This window comes from Triticum dicoccoides, chromosome 6B (genome assembly GCF_002162155.2).
Source record: "Triticum dicoccoides isolate Atlit2015 ecotype Zavitan chromosome 6B, WEW_v2.0, whole genome shotgun sequence".
In the NCBI taxonomy this organism is placed as follows: Eukaryota; Viridiplantae; Streptophyta; class Magnoliopsida; order Poales; family Poaceae; genus Triticum; species Triticum dicoccoides.
In genome coordinates, this window is record NC_041391.1 from 618756607 (window position 1) to 618776351 (window position 19745).

Below are 19745 nucleotides of genomic sequence, written 5' to 3' on the forward strand. Positions count from 1 at the left end.
CGTACAGCTTGTGCAGGTCCCAGTCTATGCATGCCCGGTGCTGGCAACACCGCCGCGTGCCTTCGTCCACGACGTGTCCCCGGGCCTGGCAAGCCTGGCGCGGCGCTTTGTCAACTTCGTCTTCGTCCGTCTACGCATGCCCGGTGCTGGCAACACCGGTGCGTGCCTTCGTCCACGATGTGTCCCCGGGCTTGGCAAACCCGCCGCGACGCGTCGTCAACATCATCTACTTCCTGGCGCACCACTACTTCGACACCACTGCGCCCATGCTAACTCGGCGCCCCCTTGCGCCCGCGGCTCCACGGCGACTTCCTTGACACCGGCTACCCCGACTCGACATCGACCACGGCTCCACCACACACGCTCTCGGCTACATCGACAAACGGCACAAAGGGCTACCGCCTGCTTGAGCAACCTCGTTGGTTTCCACTCCAGCCACGACTCCGCGATGCGTCGACCGTTACGACTGTGGGGGGGGGGTGTCCGTCGGCTTGCCTTCGGATTCTTCTCCAGTCTCACCGTCTGCGTCGCTACCGTTGTGACTGCGGGGGGATGTTGAGTAACGTGATTGTATTAGGAAAGACGAGATAGACTAGGATTTATTCCGGCTTGTCTTGTACTCCAAGTAAATCATGTACTCCTATATATATGCCCATGAGGCTCAAGCAATACAAACAACAACTATTCCACCAATCCTCCTCTCTCCCTTCTAACAGGATCAAATGCACGAGAGGAAAAAAAATACATCTGTGGAACATATTTTCCCGTAAAAAAAAAGAGAAGCCTACCCTCTATCTTAGCAAGCAATTGTGTTACCGTGTGAAGAAAAGAAAAGAAAAGAAAAGTTACAGCTACAACTGAGTTTCATTTACAATCTTGAGCCCCCAGCTGACGTCCTCGCAGTGCCTCACGTACGGCACCACCTTGCCCAGGTCGGCGAAGCTCTTGGCCTTGCAGTCGAAGTAGGGGGCCTGGTGGAAGCACGGCTCGATGGACATGGCGCGGCCGCATGGTGGCTTCGGCACGACATGGTTCTTGGGCTTGTACAGGTCGTCCTCGGGCTTGTACATGATCCATGGCGTGAGGCCGGCGAGGCCCTGTGCGACGTACCCGAAGGTGGAGTACCCGCTGGTGATGAGCACATCGCTCATGCTGAGCAGGTAGATCTCCGCCAGCGCCTTCATGTTGTGCCTCTTGTTCTTGGACCTCTGGTACTCTTCGTGGCTCGGCTGGTACACTTTGACCGTGGTGCCGTCGACGGTCCCGTGCTCGCTGTACCTTCCCCGGATCTGATCACTGTACCAAGAGCTTAACGAAGTCACAAGAACGGCAATTGTCCGATTATTCCCGGTGGCTGCTTCATGGGTCACGCCGATGATTTGTGGCAGCAGCTTTTCACCCTGAGCACAAGAAAGGACCTGCTCTAAAACGTGTGGAAATGGCCCATTTCTTTGGAGGATGCCCTTGGTTTCAAGTACTCTGATCTGTATCCCCACTACTTTGTCAGCTTTAGCAAGGTAGGCCCTGTAGTACGTTGTCGCCGAATACCAGATATCATTTGTGGGATGAAGAAGATACCGGCCCAAGTGATGGAAAACGGTGTCCTTTTCAGGAAACAGCTTGCTCAGTTCATCCTGGAAACTTGGGATAAGAAACAGTGACGGCACAAAGTACATGTCGGTTCGCATGATCAGCCACGGCACGCCTTGCAGGAACTGTTGATGGTCTTCGCAGTAGAAAAGCGTGTCGTTGGGAGCGCAGTCGCCGTCAAGATAGAGGAACACATAGGGTGGCCTAGCACTGGTTAGAGACCGATAAGTGTTGCCACGGATAACATTATCCTGCAACATGTTGCCGTAGCTCTCTGGGCTACGCTCGGTGAACTCATTATAGCTCAGAGGGAAATCTGAAGGAATCAACCATGAAGTTCCAGGGAAAGGCTCGCAGAAAGTACTGGCAATCTGCTTAGAACGGTCCACAAGCAAAACCCTGCCTGTCAGAAGCGCGTAAAGGAACGCTGAAGTGATCTCAAGCATCCGGTTCCCCATCCCGGCATGGATTATCAGGAAGAGATAGTTGCAATCCGATGTGCCGTTGATGCTCTGAGTGGACATGAGCTGTTTTGCAGCATTGTTGTATGATTTGGTGCCTGGACCACACTTCTTTTGCAGTGCTTCTTGCCTCCTTAATCTTTCTATGAGGTATGAAGAAGGTACTCTTGCTGCATTCCTGTGATAACGTGCAAACTGGTACCTGCTGCGACACGATCTTTCATCAAATCCCTCGACCAGAAGGCCTCCCAGAAGTCTGTCATAATCAATTTGTGCCGATGGAGATAAATCATCAGGCATATCATCTCTTATATCTGAAAAGGATAAGATGTTTTAAGTCAGCGCAAGAAAACAATACAAGGAGTGGACCAAAATAATAGTATTGGTTTGCTGCTGCATTTTGTATTTAAAAAGCCTAATAGTAAATATAAGTTGAATTACTCTTGTCATTATTCTCATAGTGGAAAGCCGGAAACAGTCACTTGAATTACTTAAAATCCCTAGAAAGGATTGGGACATGGAAACTGTTGGGGAGCACCGACAGGTTTTATTTCGGAAAAACTAACGCCCACACGTGTGGGCGTTTGCACATCGTCCACACGTCTTCATCACCACTCATTTTGCCACGTATGAACAGATGACATCAGCAGATATTTTTTTGGTTTTCGGCTTAAAAATGTTTTATCTTCTAATTAAAAAACGAATTAAAAATCTGTTTTCACCATTAAATGCGTCTCGACGAGGTCTTCAAAACTACACCTCATGTTGATATATTTTGACGAAATTCTTTTTGCCCAAAAGTTGCCATGATGTTTACACTGTAGTTGCCATAGTGCTTAAACTAAAGTTGCCATGTGGCAATTTTAGTTTGTAGATCATGGCAATTTTAGTTTTTCGATGATGGCAATTCTGGTACTTTGACCATGAAAATATTTTTTTGTATGAACCATGGCAATTTTAAGTGCATGTATCATGGCAATTTTAATTTATGGTGCTTGGCAAGTCTAGTTTCTTAATTTCTTGTTTTATAATATGTCAAAATTTACTTTTAAATGTAGAAGAAAATAACTGAAATATATCATGACAACTTCAGTGTAAACATCACGGCAATTCATGTGCAATAGACACGACAACTTTTAACCCTAAAAATAATTCATCGAAATATATTGATATGAGATCTAGTTTCGAAGATCTGGTTGCGAGGGTTTAATGGTGAAAACGGATCTTTAGTCGGATTTTTCATTTAAGAGATAAAACATTATAAAACAGAAAATTCAAAAAGATTTCCACATGCATGCATGCAGTGACATGGTATAGTGTGTGTGCTATAAGGTGTGTGAGCGGATTTGGCTCCCACCACACGTGTGGGCGTTAGCGATGTCCTTTTATTTTTGTATCGCTTGAGTAAGCCAGTAACAGAATATTATAACAAAGTGGGTTGTACCTTCTAAAAAAATACACGAGAAGACTGACTGAAAGTGTCTTTTCAATGAACAATCTAGAATAACTAACTGGACATGGACCTCTAGTTGCCCCCGGTTTTCTTCAGTGGTAGCGTATATACATATTATGTCGTCAGACATATTATGTCATCACGTTCACGTACAACATATTGTTTCAAATGCGTAGTTGAACATTTGAATTAACGCGTGTTGTCATGTGTACAAATTTCTTCAACTTTCCTATACGTGTTGTCATAACATATGCTACAAATATAAAGTGGTATACCCAACGTATTGAATCCTTTTATGAAAAATATTTATTCACAAAAGATATTATTCTTAAAAAAGTATCCCTTCTAACACATCGATCAAAACATAGACCGATCAAAGCATTTTCAGAGTCTTAAAAAAGTATCATTATTTATACCAAACTAAACACATTTTTTTTACAAAAAAGGGGGTCATCACCCTTTCCATTAATTTTTGAACTGAAGGCAGGCTAGTATATATACTTTCTTGGTTCGATATGTCCCTTCCAACATTCGTGTACATGACTAATTATATCTTACCCGCCGATTGTTATGACGAAAACTAACTCGAATTATCTCATTAATGAAACCAAGCAACAGAGTTCAAAGCTCCTAGGCATAACCAAAGGTAGCCAGACAGATAAACATCCAACCAAACGGCTGTTATAAAGACATACTAGAACAACTTCAACTAACCCCGAGAATTTTTGTCTATTTAGAAGCACAATATTGTATCTATTTAGAAGCACAATATTGTATCACAATGATAAATTTTTGTCTTTTTTGCACATGCCATAAAAAACTTATCGTGAAACTTTATGCAGGCACATAAAACATGAAGATGTATCCGTGCAATCTTTTTCAGATATTTTCAGCATTTAGAAATGTTTCAAAGTGGGTTCATATGTATCCGGGTTCATGGATGCACTTCCCCTTTAGCTAGTTGATCGCATGTGCACTCTGTATGCTCTCGCGTCTAATTTCATCCTTAATTACCTTGAAAAGAATATCCAAGTTACGCATACTCCTGCTAGGTCAATACCATACTGGCCTATGGCGGACGGGGTACGACCAACTTCAGATTGGTATTTAGACAAAGCCGGTCCAAATAAACTAAGGAGCAAGAGATGGGAATCTGCGTTGTAAGGAATCTCCATCGTCGTGTATTAAAACGACGCCAACCATTTGTTTAGCACAAACACTCTGTATCATCCGGTGTCGTGCATCAAACATTCATGGACTGGTTCGCATGTGCGAATTCCGCCAAGCAGATAACAAAGCTAGAGATATTTGGGAGAGTGTAGACGCCCCACATTGGACTCCAACACAACCGGACCACTCAAAACCCCGTCCGGAGCCCTTTCTTCCCACTTCGTCCTTCCTCTCTTGCTCTGTATCCACACCCACAAAGACCGCCGCTACCTCTACATCACTCTGGTTGCCGCTCAATTCTTGCCGAACATAGGTTTAAAAACACTCCACCGACTATCTTGCTTAACACCATCTCGACCGAGGCCAACCTTTGGGTCATCGCCGGTGCAAAAAAATTAGGGTCTTTCATATCGCGAGAGTAATAATCCATGTGGTGTCGTGGGTGATTTGTAACAAACTCTATTCTCTCTTATTTAATGGATGAGGCAAAGCTTTTGCCTCCGTTTCAAAATAAAAAAAATCTTGCCGAACAACCGTTGCTCCACCCAGGCGCCTTGTAATTCATCGCCGTTGCACCCTCAGGTCGGTCGACGGCTCGGGTATTGTCCGCCCCCTGTCGACGCCGTCCATAGCAAACACCACGTCTGATAAGTGTTCGGCCAAATGCCATCGACAATACTTTTTTACCTTCTCTTTGTTTAACATGAAGCAAGCACTCTGAAGGAGGATGCATTAATCCATTGCTAATCATGTTTTCCTTCCGCCAAGATTTTGGAAAAAAACACACTAGTTGGAACATTTTGGAAAAATGCTGTGTCGGGACAACTTGGTTTGGATCCTTGTGGAAGGTTTGAGTGTCCGCTTTGGAGTTTGTTCGTGTGATCTCTTGTGCTCCTACGATTCGGTCGATGAAGTTTGATGTCCGGACAGCCGAGGTTTCGAGCTTTGATAACTCTCTGAGGGCGTCTCCAACACTGACCGGCAATTTGCTCTGGTATCCTTTCACGGATAGTGAGGGACCAGTCCACGGACACGGATGCGGGAGCCAGCCACCCAACGTTGTCTGCATACATCTGACCCTAAATTTTATTTTATTTTAAGTCTGCACGATCAACTAGTAGCATATATAGTCCAAAATAGTTCAAATGTTCAAATGCAACAATAGTCCAAATAAAAAAAACAAATATTACAATCCAACATTGTTGTCCCCCTTAACCACCCACAAATGCTCAATTAGATCTTCTTTCGATTGCTCATGAGTTGCTCGATGCCGAATTAGCTGATGCTTTTGAACAAACTGTTCAAATGTGGTTGGAGTTTGGTGGAAACGTTTGATAGGATCACCCATATTCTCAAATTCAAGACCTGCAGCAGCATCCTCACCCCCATCCTCCATGATTATGTTGTGCATGATCACACAACAGGTCATCACCTTTCACAAGGTCTCCGGATCCCATTAATGTTTAGCATGTTCACGAACAACTACAAAATGTGCCCGCAGAACTCCAAAAGCCATTCAACATCCTTTGTTTCTTGTCTTTGGACAAAGTGAGACTTTTTCTGACCAATTGGTTAGAGATGGTGTTCACAAAGGTAGCCAAGCAGGATAGATACCATCAACCAGATATTAGCCCATGTTGTACTCATGCCCATTGGCAGTATAGTGGTAAGGAGGAGCTTTTCGTTCAGTCAGCCTAGGAAACAATGGTCATCGCTGCAACACATTGATGTCATTTGTGAGACTCGGGCAAGCCAAAAAAAGCGTGCCAAACCCAAAGATCCTATGATGCAACTGCTTCAACAATGATGATGGGCTTCTTACCATGAACATGATATTTGACCTTGTAAAGCTTTCGGGTAGTTCTTCCATTTCAATGCATGTAGTCAAGTGATCCGAGCAAACCTGGCCACCCTCTTGCTTCCGAGATTGCCAAGAGCCTCTCGGTGTCTGCCATAGTTCGTTCGCTCAGGTACTGAGATCCAAACATCTTGACCACTGCAGCTGTAAACCTAACCATGACATCTCCGCATGTGCTCTCGGACATCTGTAGGTACTCGTCCCATGAATCAGCGACCATGTCATATGCAAGCATCCGTAGTGCGGCCATGCACTTCTGGTATCAAGAGAACCCAATGCTTCCCACGTCATTCTTCTTCAAGATGAAGTAGTCATCAAAGGACCAGACGCCATGGTAAAGATGGTCTAAGACATCTTTGCATATCTGAAAGCGATGGCGAAAATTGTCAGCAAATAGGGCATCAGGGGCAAAGTAGTCATCCATCAGCGTTAAATGACCCGTAATCGATCCCCTGAAATTTAGAACATGCTCCTCCACATGTTCCGTGTCTTGAAGCATCGCCTGCATCATCGCCGTCTCGTCCCTGTAGTTCTCCTCGTCAAACGAGATGTCGGGCGACTTAGCATAGTGTTCGTATATGTACTCCATATCCGAATCCATTGTTTCAAAGAAGAAGGGACAAAAAAATTAGCTTGGGAAATTCACCAACCAGTTGTCGGGCATGGTGAGCATCGTATGAGCGGATGGTACCTTTGCGATAGTCAGAGAAGAGGTGAGGAACGGCAGGGGTACGGCGTGGCGCTCAGGGTGGTAGAGCAGCAGCGAAGGTAAGAGAGAAAGATTGAAGAAGAGAAAATGAAAGGATGGAGGCGCGGGGTCCGGGAGGGGTTTTGGTGGGCCAAAGGTGTCGGAGTCCTACGTGGCTGCTGTTTGGACACCCCGTAAAGCCCTCCACTTTGTCCTGGGTTTGACAAAAAATACGGCTGGCCCGCTCGACGGATTGATACGGATCCATGTTAAATTGCTCAACACATTCGAACCACATGGTCCGGACGGTTGTGGACGGTCTGAGAGTCCGCTCTGGAGATGCCTGAGCGGTCATAGCGGTATTGTTTTTTTACTCTCCTTTGACATGAAAAAGCCCGTAGTCCGACGTCGTCCACTGAAAATTCTCAAGCTAGTCTAGACTTAGAAAAGAAAATCCCATGGCTCGGATCTTCCGTGTCTAACTCAACCGTATTTTCCCGCAAAAAATATAAAATAAACAACTCAACCGATTTAACTGGCCTTTGGCTAGTTGATTTGATCACCTCTGCTGTGCTCTCTCATCTAATTCAACCGATTTATCGTTAGCAGGCCAGCAAGACGAGAGTATTTTATCACTTAGCAGGTGATGCGGTTGTCGGCCTTCTGGGAATGGGGGTCTCCAGACTTGCCTGCCTGCGGCCTGCAGCATGGCTCAGCCAGTGGCCCAGTACGACCCGTCTTCATCAACCCAAGCTCAAGACCCTCGCGAGGGGCTAAGCCTTGCGGGACGGACGACACAAGGCCTCCTCAGAGGCGGCCTCACCAGGCAGGCTCGCCAGGAGGCGGAGAGATCAAGGCAAGGGGTACCTCGCGAGGTGCTCATGACGCAAGCCATGACAATCGAGACCAGGCGGGCGCCAGCTTGTGCTGAATCCTCGTTTCCCCTTTGGTGCAAAGGGGGATAGCGCAGGCGCGGAGTACCGAGGCAGCAAGCAAAGGTTTCCATATCAGTGCAACGAGATCAAGACCAGCAGAGCGGCAGGACAGAGGTCACCGTGGAGCCCAAGACGACGTCATCACCAGTGCCTTTGGCAGTCGAAGACAACCTTTAGTCAGGATAGCTTGTACTAGTTGTCCCCTTTCAAAATGGCCGTTGTTGGCTCCCTTCCCCGCTCAATATTTGGGAGGAGGACCAAGACCTCTATAAATAGGGCTAGCGACCACCAAGGAAAAAGGGGAAGACCCGGCCAATCAGATCGAATCCCACCTCAAGCAAAACCATCCACCAGGCACAAGAACACCTTGCCTCGCGAGGCTGTTCTTCCCTTGTACTGTTGATCATCAGCCCAAGAGGCAATCCACCACCACACACAGGAGTAGGGTATTACACTACAACGGTGGCCCAAACCTATATAAATCTTGTGTCTCTTGTGTTGTTCATCGTGCTAACTTAGAATCGCGGCGAAGTTGTGAGTGTGAGGGAGAAGATCTTCGTGCGCACCCCAGATTTTGAACCTTAGAGGTCTTACCGGAACCCGATATCTGACATTTGGCGCGCCAGGTAGGAGTGCGCCGAAAATTTTCCTCCGCAGATCTGTGTTCCGTCATTTCGTCGCGTCCATGGCAGACGCTCGCCGAGCCCGCGCCGAGCGCCGGGCTGCTCTCGCCACCCACGTCGCCCAGACGGCCCCCGTCGGTGGGCCTCCTCGTCGTTCCCCGTCGCCTGCTGCCAATGCCGCTACCGGCCCGGCAGGGAACGAGCATCAAGCATCTTCGTTGCACCACTCAATGCAGCGGAAGGCCGCACCGCCACTCCGTCGCTAACCCCGGCTGGTTCGTCGTCTCACGCTCGTCACGCCCCCACGGACACGCAGGCCACGTTGCTCCTGGCACGTGAGCTCCTGCATTACCGCCCCGTCGACGACCTCTACGAAAAATGGCTCGCTCGCATCATCGAGCTTGTCAGAGCCGCAGGGGGCTCTCCCGGCGCCGTCCCTCTCGCTGCCTCGCCCTCCGTCATGCATGGGCGACGCTGCTCAGGAAGCGCCTCCGCCACCTCCTCCTCAAGAAGGCGCCTTGGGTCCGAGGCGCGCGGCCCCTGTGCGAGACCCATCGCGTCCAGCGCCCGCGCGCCATGAAAGAAGCTGCCAAGAAATCCCTTGGCCTCAAGATGGCGCTCGTGTTCTCCCAGCGCCAGCGCGGCAAGATCGCATCCCCGCACCAGCGCGCCAAGACCCCGCGCTGCCCCTAGCGGCAGCACGCGCGGACCACCAGGACCAAGCCCCGCATCAGCAAAGGGCTCAGGCGACCAAAGCAGGTTTCCTCGCCTTCACCACCGAGCTACGTAGCGTCGCCTAGCCCGGCAAGTTCAAGCCGGACCTGCCTCCTCGCTACGACGATACTGCCGACCCCGCGGAGTTCCTGTAGCTCTATGAGCTGGGCATCGAGGTGGCCAACAGAGACGAAAAGGTCATGGCGAACTGGTTTCATCCCATGGCGCTCAAGGATGGCGCCCTCACCTGGCTCCTGAACCTGCCTCCCGGCTCGATCTCCTCCTAGGACGAGATGCGTAGACGCTTCATCGCCAACTTCCAGGGCACTCACGACCGCCCCCCGGCCATGGGCGACCTGCGCCGCATCAAGCAACAGCTAGGGGAGACCCTGCAGAAATACATCCAACGCTTCAACAACGCCCGCCTCAAGATCCCCAGGGTGACGGACAAGGCCATCATCTCAGCATTTTCTGATGGCGTCCGCGACGTCAAGATGAAGGATGACATCCATCCATGAGGATCAGTGCACATCTCTGGAGCTGTTCAACTTGGCGACCAAGTGCACAAGAGCTGAGGAAGGACGCCTCTCCCTCCTCGAGCTTCCGGCTGCTGACCCAGAAGAGAAGAAGGTCAAGGCCAAAGATGTGAAGTGCAAAGGGGCAGCCGTGCTCACGGCGGAGCCAGACATAAAGCACGGCAGGGACCAACCGGAGTCATCCAAGGGCAACCAATTATGCGCCTACCACAACCTCTACACCCACAACACCAACGAATGCCAGGAGCTCAGGGCCGTTCGAGAAGGACACATCGGTCGACGCCCCGAGCGCAACGACCGGGGCTACGGCCGAAGAGGAGGAAGAGGCAGAGGATGATGGGACGACCGAGGCCCTCGCCAGGAGTGGCGTGACCGACCTCGCGAGGATCGTTGGCAGGACCAGCCTCGCGAGGGAGCCTGGAGGGACCAGCCTCGCGAGGACCGCCCGCAGGGCAACGCAGGCCTACCTCCACTGCCATCATCGCCACGGAGGAATGATGACCACCACCAGGACGAGGGGGATGGGGGCTTCCAGGAGCCACATGCTATCGCTTGCATCTTGGGCGGTGCTCAGGCCCCAGCCTCTCAGTGCATCTTCAAGTAGTTCGCTCGCGAGGTGAATGCAGTCCTCTCCAAGCTCGAGGCCACGCGCCCGCTCAGGTGGTCCAACTGCGCCATCACTTTCAGCTCGGCAGATCAACTCAAGTGTGCGGCTACCGCTGGCGTCCTCCCAATGCTCTGCTCCTCAGTCATCAAGTTACCAGGACCCTCATCGATGGCGGTGCAAAGCTCAACGTCCTGTTCGTCGAGACGTTCAACAACCTCCAAGTGCCATATTATCAAGTGTAGCCTACCAAGCCTTTCTCGGGAGTTACTGTTGGCTCCACCACCCCGATAGGGCAGGTCCACCTTCCTGTCACCTTTGGACAGCGCAACAACTATCGCACCGATCTCATCAACTTCGATGTCGCCCACATTCGCCTGCCATACAATGCCATCCTCGGGTATCCAACCCTGGCCAAGTTCATGGCAGTGACCTACCATGGCTACAATGTCCTCAAGATGCCAGGAAGTGGTGGGATCATCACGGTTCCCTGCGAAGAGAAAGATGCAGTGTGCTCCCTCGAGCGCGCCTTCCAAGCTACATCAATCGAGGACCCAGATAACAAGGGTGAGAACCCTCCTGAGGCAGTCCCCAAGAAGAAGAAGACGTCGCCCAACTCAAGGCCTCAGGAGGTTAGCTTCTTAGGAGGTGTCGCATCAGGATCCGCGCCCGCGCAAGGGGCGCCTCCCTCCATCGCATAGGAAGGCGCGCCCAGCGCCCTCCTCGAGCAGGGCTCGGGGCTCTCTTCTGGAGGGCCTCAGACTTTGCCAAGATCACGAGGGTGGTGCTCGGGCACCACTTGGAGGCGTGCTTCGCAGCACGTTTCCCTCAGGAAGGCTTGGGCGTGGAAAGCCCAACCCTCAGAGTATATCACCAAGACCACTCGAGAGCTTTAAGAAGCAACGCCCATGCGCGGCGATCGCCGTCCACCTGGCGTAGCTCCTCATCCGGGCGAGGATGGTGGACTGCGCATCTACATCAACTTCTCAGGGCTGAACCGGGCCGCGTCTCAAGAGCGTCTCTAGCCCTCGCGCGTGGGACGTTGCGAGGGTCCACCGCACAGCTATGTTCGCATGCCTTTCGGCCTGTCGAACGCGGCTGCTACTCACCAGTGCCATCTGTGGAGCATCCTGGCGGCTCAGGAGGCCAGGCATCACGCGGTCCTGGCAGAGATGGAGATGGTCCTCGAGGAACCGCCTGTTTCCCCAGAGCCTCCCGAGGCTCGGGGCTCCGGTGGCTCGTGAGGGTCGGCCTTTTCACCGCGCATCTTCAGCTACTCCAACACCCCCTCTACAATGGTACCAGGTGACATCTTTCGAGTTCATTTCAGTTGGGAGCGCCCTCAGGGCTGCATCATTCCCATGCCGCACGGGTTTGCCCCTGCGGCATGTATCCCTTTTGCTTGTGTCTTTAGTTTACCGTGCTAGGGGGCGCCCCTCGGGCTGCATCATCCCCAAGCCGCTCGGGCCTGACCCAGTGGCATGTATCCCTTCCACATTTACCTAAGATGATCTGCCTTTCATGCCTAACCTGCCTATGATTGTCTTCTGCCACCCACCATGGGCCTTCTCTCCCTCATGCAAATCGCTTGCACGTTAAAGGGGGGGGGGCTCCTGAGCATCGCGACTCATGAGCTCTTACTGGCTCTCCAGCCCTCACCCCCTGGCCTTGTCCACGATATCGCGACATGGCACACCAGCGGCGGCTGAGCTCGCTCGAGGTCCGGGACCTGAGGACGTAGAGCATTTGTATCTAATCACCCTGCAGGAACACACAACCGTCCAAGACTCAAGACCCAGGCGCAACCCGCCTTGAGGTAGGGCCTCATGAGTCCTGCGCTGGCTCACAAGTGCCCAGACACACCTCGTCTAGCCCTATCGTGCAAGCCACGTGTCAGGGCGGGGCTGTACACGCCTAGGGGGCTCCTCCCGGAGGGCCCCTCCTCCCACGCACTAGTGGAAGCACCATGCTCCGCGCTGGCTGACGACACTGCCGAGGAGCGGCTATGCCCGTACCCATACGGAAGCGCTATGCTCTGCGCTGGTGATAAACAACTGAGGACGGCCCACGGCTGCATCAACCTCAGGGAGACCAGAGCTTAGTGTCTAGCCTCATCGCAGCACCTCCCCTCGGGAGCGTCATGCGAGGGGGCTGGACATGGGGGCTGCGCCCGGGTCATGCCCGAGAGTACGCCACCCAGCCAGGTTCCTCGGACCTGGTCGTCGTGCGCCCCTCCCTGAGCGGAGCCAAGGTACGAAGATCGTTTGCATGTCAAGGGGGACTCCTGAGCATCGCGACTCAGGAGCCTAACTGGTCACGTAGCCCCTTACTCCTTAGTTCCGCAAGGCTAACAACGGTTGAGGTATGCGCGGGGCCGGGCCCTGCCGACGTAGAACGCCAGATATACTCCTACATCCCCTCCCTATTTGATGTTCGCGCGTCAAGGGGGACTCTTGAGCATCGCGACTCAGGAGCCTAACTTGTCACGTAGCCCCTCACTCCTTGGTCCCGTCCTCGTGATCCGGTCGGGGCTAACGGCGGTTGAGGTATGCATGGGGCCGGGCCCTGCCGACGTGGAAGATAAAGCAAATAGGAAGGAAACTGCTAGATTCCGAAGCAAATCCAGAAGCAAATATTACAAACCATAATTGTCTTCATGATACCAAACGCAAGTTTAAACGCCTCCACGAGGCACGGTGCATATTGTAGGAGTTAAAACAGGAAAGAAGCCGCGAGAAGATCACCCTTGGGCAACACCGTCATTCGCTAGGAGCCCCGCCTCCATGGTGGGGTGGCCTCCATCAGCTCCACCTCCTGAGGCCGCGGAATCAATAGCACCTTCCCTGGGCACAGTGGCAAAGGCGCGGAACTTCACCAACAGGGCCTCAGCTCGGCCCTTCACGGCTTTAGCAGCAGAGGCGGAACGCTCGTCGTCCACGGGCTCCAGCAGCTCGTCGAGGTTGGCGCCAGGGTCGTGAAGGTAGACGTGGCTAAAGACACGTGTCAGCGCCACAGAAGAAAGGACGCGAGCCTCAGTCTCGGCCATGGGGCCGATGCCGGTCACATCTTCCTCGAGCGCCTCAACCAAGAAAGGGAGCAGCTGGACAGGGCCCTCCTTGGCACCAACCAGCGGCTTCTCCAAGCCATCCTCGTAGAGCGCCTTCAGTGCCTTGCGAGACCTCACCTCAAGATCCGTGAAGGCCACGCGATCCTCGAACAAGACCTTCGCCTTGGCGTCCAGCTCGGCCCTCTCCATCTTCAACTTCTGCTCTAGCGTACCCAGCCGGCCGCGTTCGGCGGTCAGCTTGGCGTCGCGTTCCCCGATGGCGACCTCCCGAGCCTTCATCTCCTCCTCCTTCGGCTGGCTGTTATGAGCTTCCTTGGCGAGCTCATCACGCAAGCCCTGCAGCTCGGCCTCTAGCGCAGTGCAGCATTCCCGGGCGATCGTGGAATCCTTCAGCGCCGCATCACGGGCGGCTGCGACCTGAATCGTGACTCACTTCTCCCCCTCAGAAGCTGTTGCAGCCCGCTCCAGCGCCGCTCAGACAGAGGTGTCGGAGTGAACCCAGCCAGAGATCATCTCCAAGCGCCCGGCCACCAGGTGGGAGTCGGTGCCCTGGAGATCCTTTCGCAGCCGACCCAGCTCAGAAAGGGCACGGTCCAAGACAGCAGAGGAGGCAGAGGAATTCAGAGCCAGCGGTGCAGGAGGAGAAGGCGGCACCGTAACCATGGCTCGGGAGACTGGGGGCTCCTGAGTCTTGGCCACCTCAGCAACAACATCAGGCACCGGCACCTCCAGAGCTGGCAGGGCCATGGGGGCTGGCATCCCGCCAGAGCGCTCCTCCGGGCCTCGCGAGTACGATCGGGCAGGGGAAGTGCGAACTGCATTGCCTCCCCTTCCCATGAGCAAAGGTGCGGCCGCAGCAGATGAGCCTACCCCAGGCGGAGCCACCGTGTCCCCTTCTGTTTCTTCGCCGCAGGCAGCGACCTAACCAAGTGATGAAGGACGGCAAGTTCCGGCAGCAAAAACAAGAACAAGACAGAGTTCGAGCACTTACTGGTCAATCGCGGCGTAGGCCACCGACCGCTTGTTGAGCTTAAAGCCCGAGAGCCTCTTCGTACGGGGTGCAGCCTCGGGAGGTCCAGAAGCAGAAGAGGGCGCATCGGGAGAATTGGAGACGGCTTTGGGCAGTGCCTGGGCAGCAGCAGCCCCTTGGGAGATCAGCGCCGACCTGTCCTTCTTCAGGATCACGGGCGAGTCCTCTCCTTCTTGCACGACGTTGGCCTCGTTGTCGTCCGGCAGGGTGCGGAGGATGCTGGCCCTGCGCCAGGGGGAGGTATCCCCCGTCCCCTCAGCGGTCTCCTCCGAGTCGTGCTCCTCTTCTTCCTCGTCCTCCTCTCCTCCCCCACGGGATTCACCAGTAGACACTTCCACCGGCGCCGTCGCCCCCTGGCCCTCAGGAGGCACCGCCGGCACCAGGCCGCGCCCATCAAAGGTGGGCATGGCATCTACCGCCAGTTGCCAGTTGTCGTGGGGGAACAGGGGGGCAGGAGTGTCCTCCATGCCTCCCAGGTCGTCTCCAACCAAAAGGTGGAGAGTTGCGGCCAGGTCCTCGTTGGCCAAGGCCGCCGGGTTCAGGCGAAGATCGTTGTCCGCGCTCCCAAGCATCCACAGCAGGCGCGAATGCGCCTGAAGTGGAGCCACCTGTTGCGTCAGGAACTCCCTCAAGAGCGTAGACCCGGTCAGCTTCGCCGCCTTCATGTTGCTCGGCCTCAGGTCCGTGTTCATCTTCTCCAGCGCCAACTTCGCACGGCTGTCATCAAGCTTCACGCGAGACCACCCCTCGTTAGGCTGGGGCTGCTCCGTTGGCAGCACCAACCGGGAGTGGATGCATCTGGCATCCATCATGACCCACTTGCTACGGAAGCCGTCGACCCTCTTCCCGGTCTTCGAGATTGCGTTGGCTTTGGAGTACACGACAAAACTGGCACACACCGAGGTATACTTGCCGGTGATTCGGAGGGAGAAGAAGTGGCGCAGCAAGGCCACAAACGGCATCACCCCAACGTGCACCTCACAATAGTAGGCGAAAATCGACAAAAGGAGAATGGAGTTGGGATGGAGAGGAAGGGCCTGCAACTGGTAATGGAGGAGGACGACGTAGAAGAACTCAGAGAAGGGAGGAACCAAGCCGGCGACGACGACGCTCATGAAGAAGGGGTAGAAGGTGCTCCCCTTGGCCTCCGGCTCGGTAGAGCCGGCCCGGAGTTTGGTCGCCCCCATCTCGTTGCCCTCCACCGCCGTCATCAGGCGCGTAGCGGCGAGATTCTTCTCCGACATGTTGGGGGCGTCCAGGGCCGGCAAGTACCAAGCTGGCAGGGCGTTGGCCGCAGCCTTGCGGGGTGCCATTGCTCGCTGAAAGGGGAAGGAGGAAGGGGATCTGGAGCAAGGCGAAGGAGAGCAATGAAGGCAAGCCTTACCCGGGCTAGCGTTTTGTCAACCGGGCAGTTGCTGAGGCAGTGTGGGGAAGTGGAGACGCCCACGTCCAATCAGTCGCCACACGTTGACCAATGCCGCATGCTGTTGGGGCCCGGGGCGCTCCGCACTTGCCCTTTGGCTTCGCTGCTAAGCCAAGTCCGAGCGCGCCTTATGCCCGGGGGCTACTGTCGGCGTTCTGGGAACGAGGGTCCCCAGACTTGCCTGCGTGCGGCCTGCAGCGTGGCTCAGCCAGTGGCCCAGTACGGCCCATCTTCATCAACCCAAACTCAAGACCCTCGCGAGGAGCCAAGCCTCGCGGGGCGGACGACACAAAGCCTCCTCAGGGGCGGCCTCACCAGGCAGGCTCGCGAGGAGGCGGAGAGATCAAGGCAAGGGTTACCTCGCGAGATGCTCATGACGCAAGCCATGACGATCGAGACCAGGCGGGCGCCAGGCGGGCGTCAGCTTGTGCAGAGTCCTCGTTTCCCTTTTGTTGCAAAGGGGGGCAAGCGCAGGCGCGGAGTACCGAGGCAGCAAGCAAATGTTTCCATATCAGTGCAACGAGACCAAGACCAGCAGAGCGGCAGGACGGAGGTCACCGTGGAGCCTAAGACGGCGTCATCACCAGTGCCTTTTGCAGTCGAAGACCACCTTTAGTCAGGATAACTTGTACTAGCTGTCCCCTTTCAAAATGGCCGTTGTTGGCCCCTTCCCGCTCAATATTTGGGAGGAGGACCAGGGCCTCTATAAATAGGGCTAGCCACCACCAAGGCAAAAGGGGAAGACCCGGCCAATCAGATCGAATCCCACCTCAAGCAAAACCACCCACCAGGCACAAGAACACTTTGCCTCGCGAGGCTGTTCTTTCCTTATACTGTTGATCATCTGCCCAAGAGGCAATCCACCACCACACACAGAAGTAGGGTATTACACCACAACGGTGACCCGAACCTGTATAAATCTTGTGTCTCTTGTGTTGTTCATCGTGCTAGCTTAGAATCACGGCGAAGTTGTGGATGTGAATCGGTAAGGAGAAGATCTTCGTGCGCACCTCAAAATTCAAATCTTAAGGGTTTTGCCGGAACCCGATATCCGACAGTGGCCAATGTGAGATTAGGATTTAGACATGATCGCCCCGAGTAAAATAAGCAACGCTCAGACAACGGGAATCTGCTTTGCAACCATGTTCGTGGGGTATATTGTGCCCCTACGATTCCCTCCATCCATGAACTTCCCCATCATTTCCTGGACCTCTTTTTCTACAAAAAAGACCATTCCCTGCATCTACTACTTGCTGAGAACCTTTCCATCCGTGACCTGCTATACGTACGACATTTTCATGTCCGAACACACATACAATTGTTGTGGCATGTGCTTTCGTCCAATCAACCAACTCCACGGGGAAAAGGAATGCAGCTTGGAGTCTAGTAGAGACACATCAGATCGTATATACGAAGATCGTGTGCAAAGCAATTTCTCTCGAGTCTCTGAGTAAGTGGTGCAAGTTCTACGATGATCCATCCGGAAAACGTCGATCGGCTTCAGCTTCTACAGTCGTACGGTAGCTGCGTATGCGTGTGCGCATATGTGTGAATGGTCGAGTATGAATTCCAAGGGGTGTGGCAGTACCTTGGTCGTCGTCGTCGTACTTTGGGAGGTCGTCGACGTCGAAGAGCATCTCCGACGAGGACTCGGCCTGCAGGTTCCCGACGATGAGGACGCAGGCCGGGAGCGTGAGCAGGCAGAGCACCAGCGCGGCACGCACGCAGTTGCGCCGGTGCCTGCCCCGCCCCGCCTCCTGCTGATCTGCGGCTTGGGCGTGGGCGTGCGGCGCCCTTGCCTCCGTCTCCAGGCGGCCGCCGCCGCTCAGGGGCAGCCTCTTCTCGTGGCCGCCGTTGCTCCCCCGCCAGCTGCTGGGTTGTTTCTCCATGATCGAGCTACCTCCACGCTAGCTCTAGGCTCTCTAGCTCGCTCGTTTGCTCCGCTCCGTGCTCGTATATACTACGTTGGCAGGCAGGCAGGCTACAAGATGCGTCTTGTTTGCGTTTTGGTTTGGGGTCTCCGCCGTCTCGGGGACGGAGCGGTCAAAGCTGGAAAGCCGCGGCCGCGTGGGCGCTGCACCGTGCGAGAGGAGGTTTTATCGTTGTAGTATATGCTTTGTACGTAGTGGGGGTTGAAGACGGAGCCTGGAGTCTAGTGGTGGGTTTTTTTTTTTGCAAGATCCAGCTTTTCGCTGGCTTTTCATTGATAAGCAGGAAGCAGTGGAAAAACAGAAGGTGGTGTGTGGATCCAGGCGATCCGAGGGCTTGCCATAGACCGGCAATCCTCAAACAACAAGAACCTAGGTTCCCCGAAGGGGCTTTCAATGCAGGTTGCACTCGCGGCTCACCATAGCTCGATGCAGTCCGTAACTCTTCTGATGATGTTGGAGACCTTTGGGGTGCTTTTCTTGAAGGTGGCGTTGTTCCGTTCCTGCAATATCTCCTAGCAAACAAGCAGTAGAAGCGTGTTGGTGCCTTTTCGCCATCTTGGCGCGGCCAGCGCAATGGAGGAGTGCTGGAGATCTTGCCATCTCGCATCTGGAGCTAGTGGGGCGCAGCCCGTCCATGAGCTTATCGTCTCCCAGACATTCTTTGCCATTGGGCACTCCCAAAACAGATGCTTCGAGGATTCAAGGTTTCGAGTGCACAACTGGCAGAAGTACTCGTTCTTCCAGCGTCGGCGTTGAAGTCTGTCGTTGCACCACAGCCTGTTTTGTAGCACGAGCCATGCAAACATCTTGATCTTCCCGGGGGCCCAAGCATTCCATATGATCTTGCCGAAAACCGAGAACGTCATGCCCTGGAATTGCAACCGATAAGCTGATCTAGCTGAGTATTCGCCCGTCCGCTCGAGGATCCATCTGATGGAGTCGGGGTTGCCCGCACGCAGTTCGCCGGCAGCGCCATGAAGCCGTCTATGCAGGACTAGGACGTCGTTGATCAGATGTTCAGTACGACCATGGGCTAGGTCTTTGATCCAGGTGTCGTCCGTGAGGGCCTCCTTCACCGTCCTGTTCTTTCTCTGGGCATGCAGGGCCAGCCGCAGGAATTGCTGGGCGAGCGTGCCCGGCCCTATCCAATGGGAGTTCCAGAAAGACGTCGACGCGCCGTCCCTGATGCTAACCGAGGTTGCTGCCGTGAAGAGGGAGAGGTCGTCGTCGTTGCAAGGCAGGACCAAGCCCACCCATGGGCGCTCAGGGTGGCGCCATGCGAGCCAGGGCCAGCGCAGGCGAAGAGCACGACCAAACCGCGATAGGTCAGGGATTCCCAGGCCTCCATTTTCCGTTGGGGTGCAAACCGCTGCCCAACTGACTTTGCAGCTTGCCCCGGAGATTTCCTCGTCTTGCTTCCAAAGGAAACGGCGGCAACACTTGTCTATTTCTTTGAGGATCTTTTTTGGCACCCTCAGCACGGTGAGTGCAAAGGTAGGCATGGCGCTGAGGACACAGTGGACCAGCATGCCGTCCCGCGATGTGGATTAGGTTCCTCTTCCAGCCCGCCAGCCAGGCCTTGATTCTATCAATGATGAACTGCAGATGCACGAGTCGAAGCCGGCCGGTGATGAGTGGCAGGCCCAGGTATTTGATCGGTAA

General features: G+C 53.9%; 1 protein-coding gene across 1 annotated transcript; it reads right to left on the bottom strand.

The window, feature by feature from the left end:
* Positions 1-851: 851 nt before the first annotated feature.
* LOC119321779 (galactoside 2-alpha-L-fucosyltransferase-like) lies at positions 852-18041 on the bottom strand. Its single transcript, XM_037595323.1, has 2 exons — positions 17741-18041; positions 852-2365 (listed from the first exon to the last, which is right to left on the bottom strand). The coding sequence occupies exons 1-2, from the start codon at positions 18039-18041 to the stop codon at positions 852-854; spliced, it is 1815 nt and encodes a 604-aa protein (XP_037451220.1).
* Between the last annotated feature and the right edge of the window lie 1704 nt (positions 18042-19745).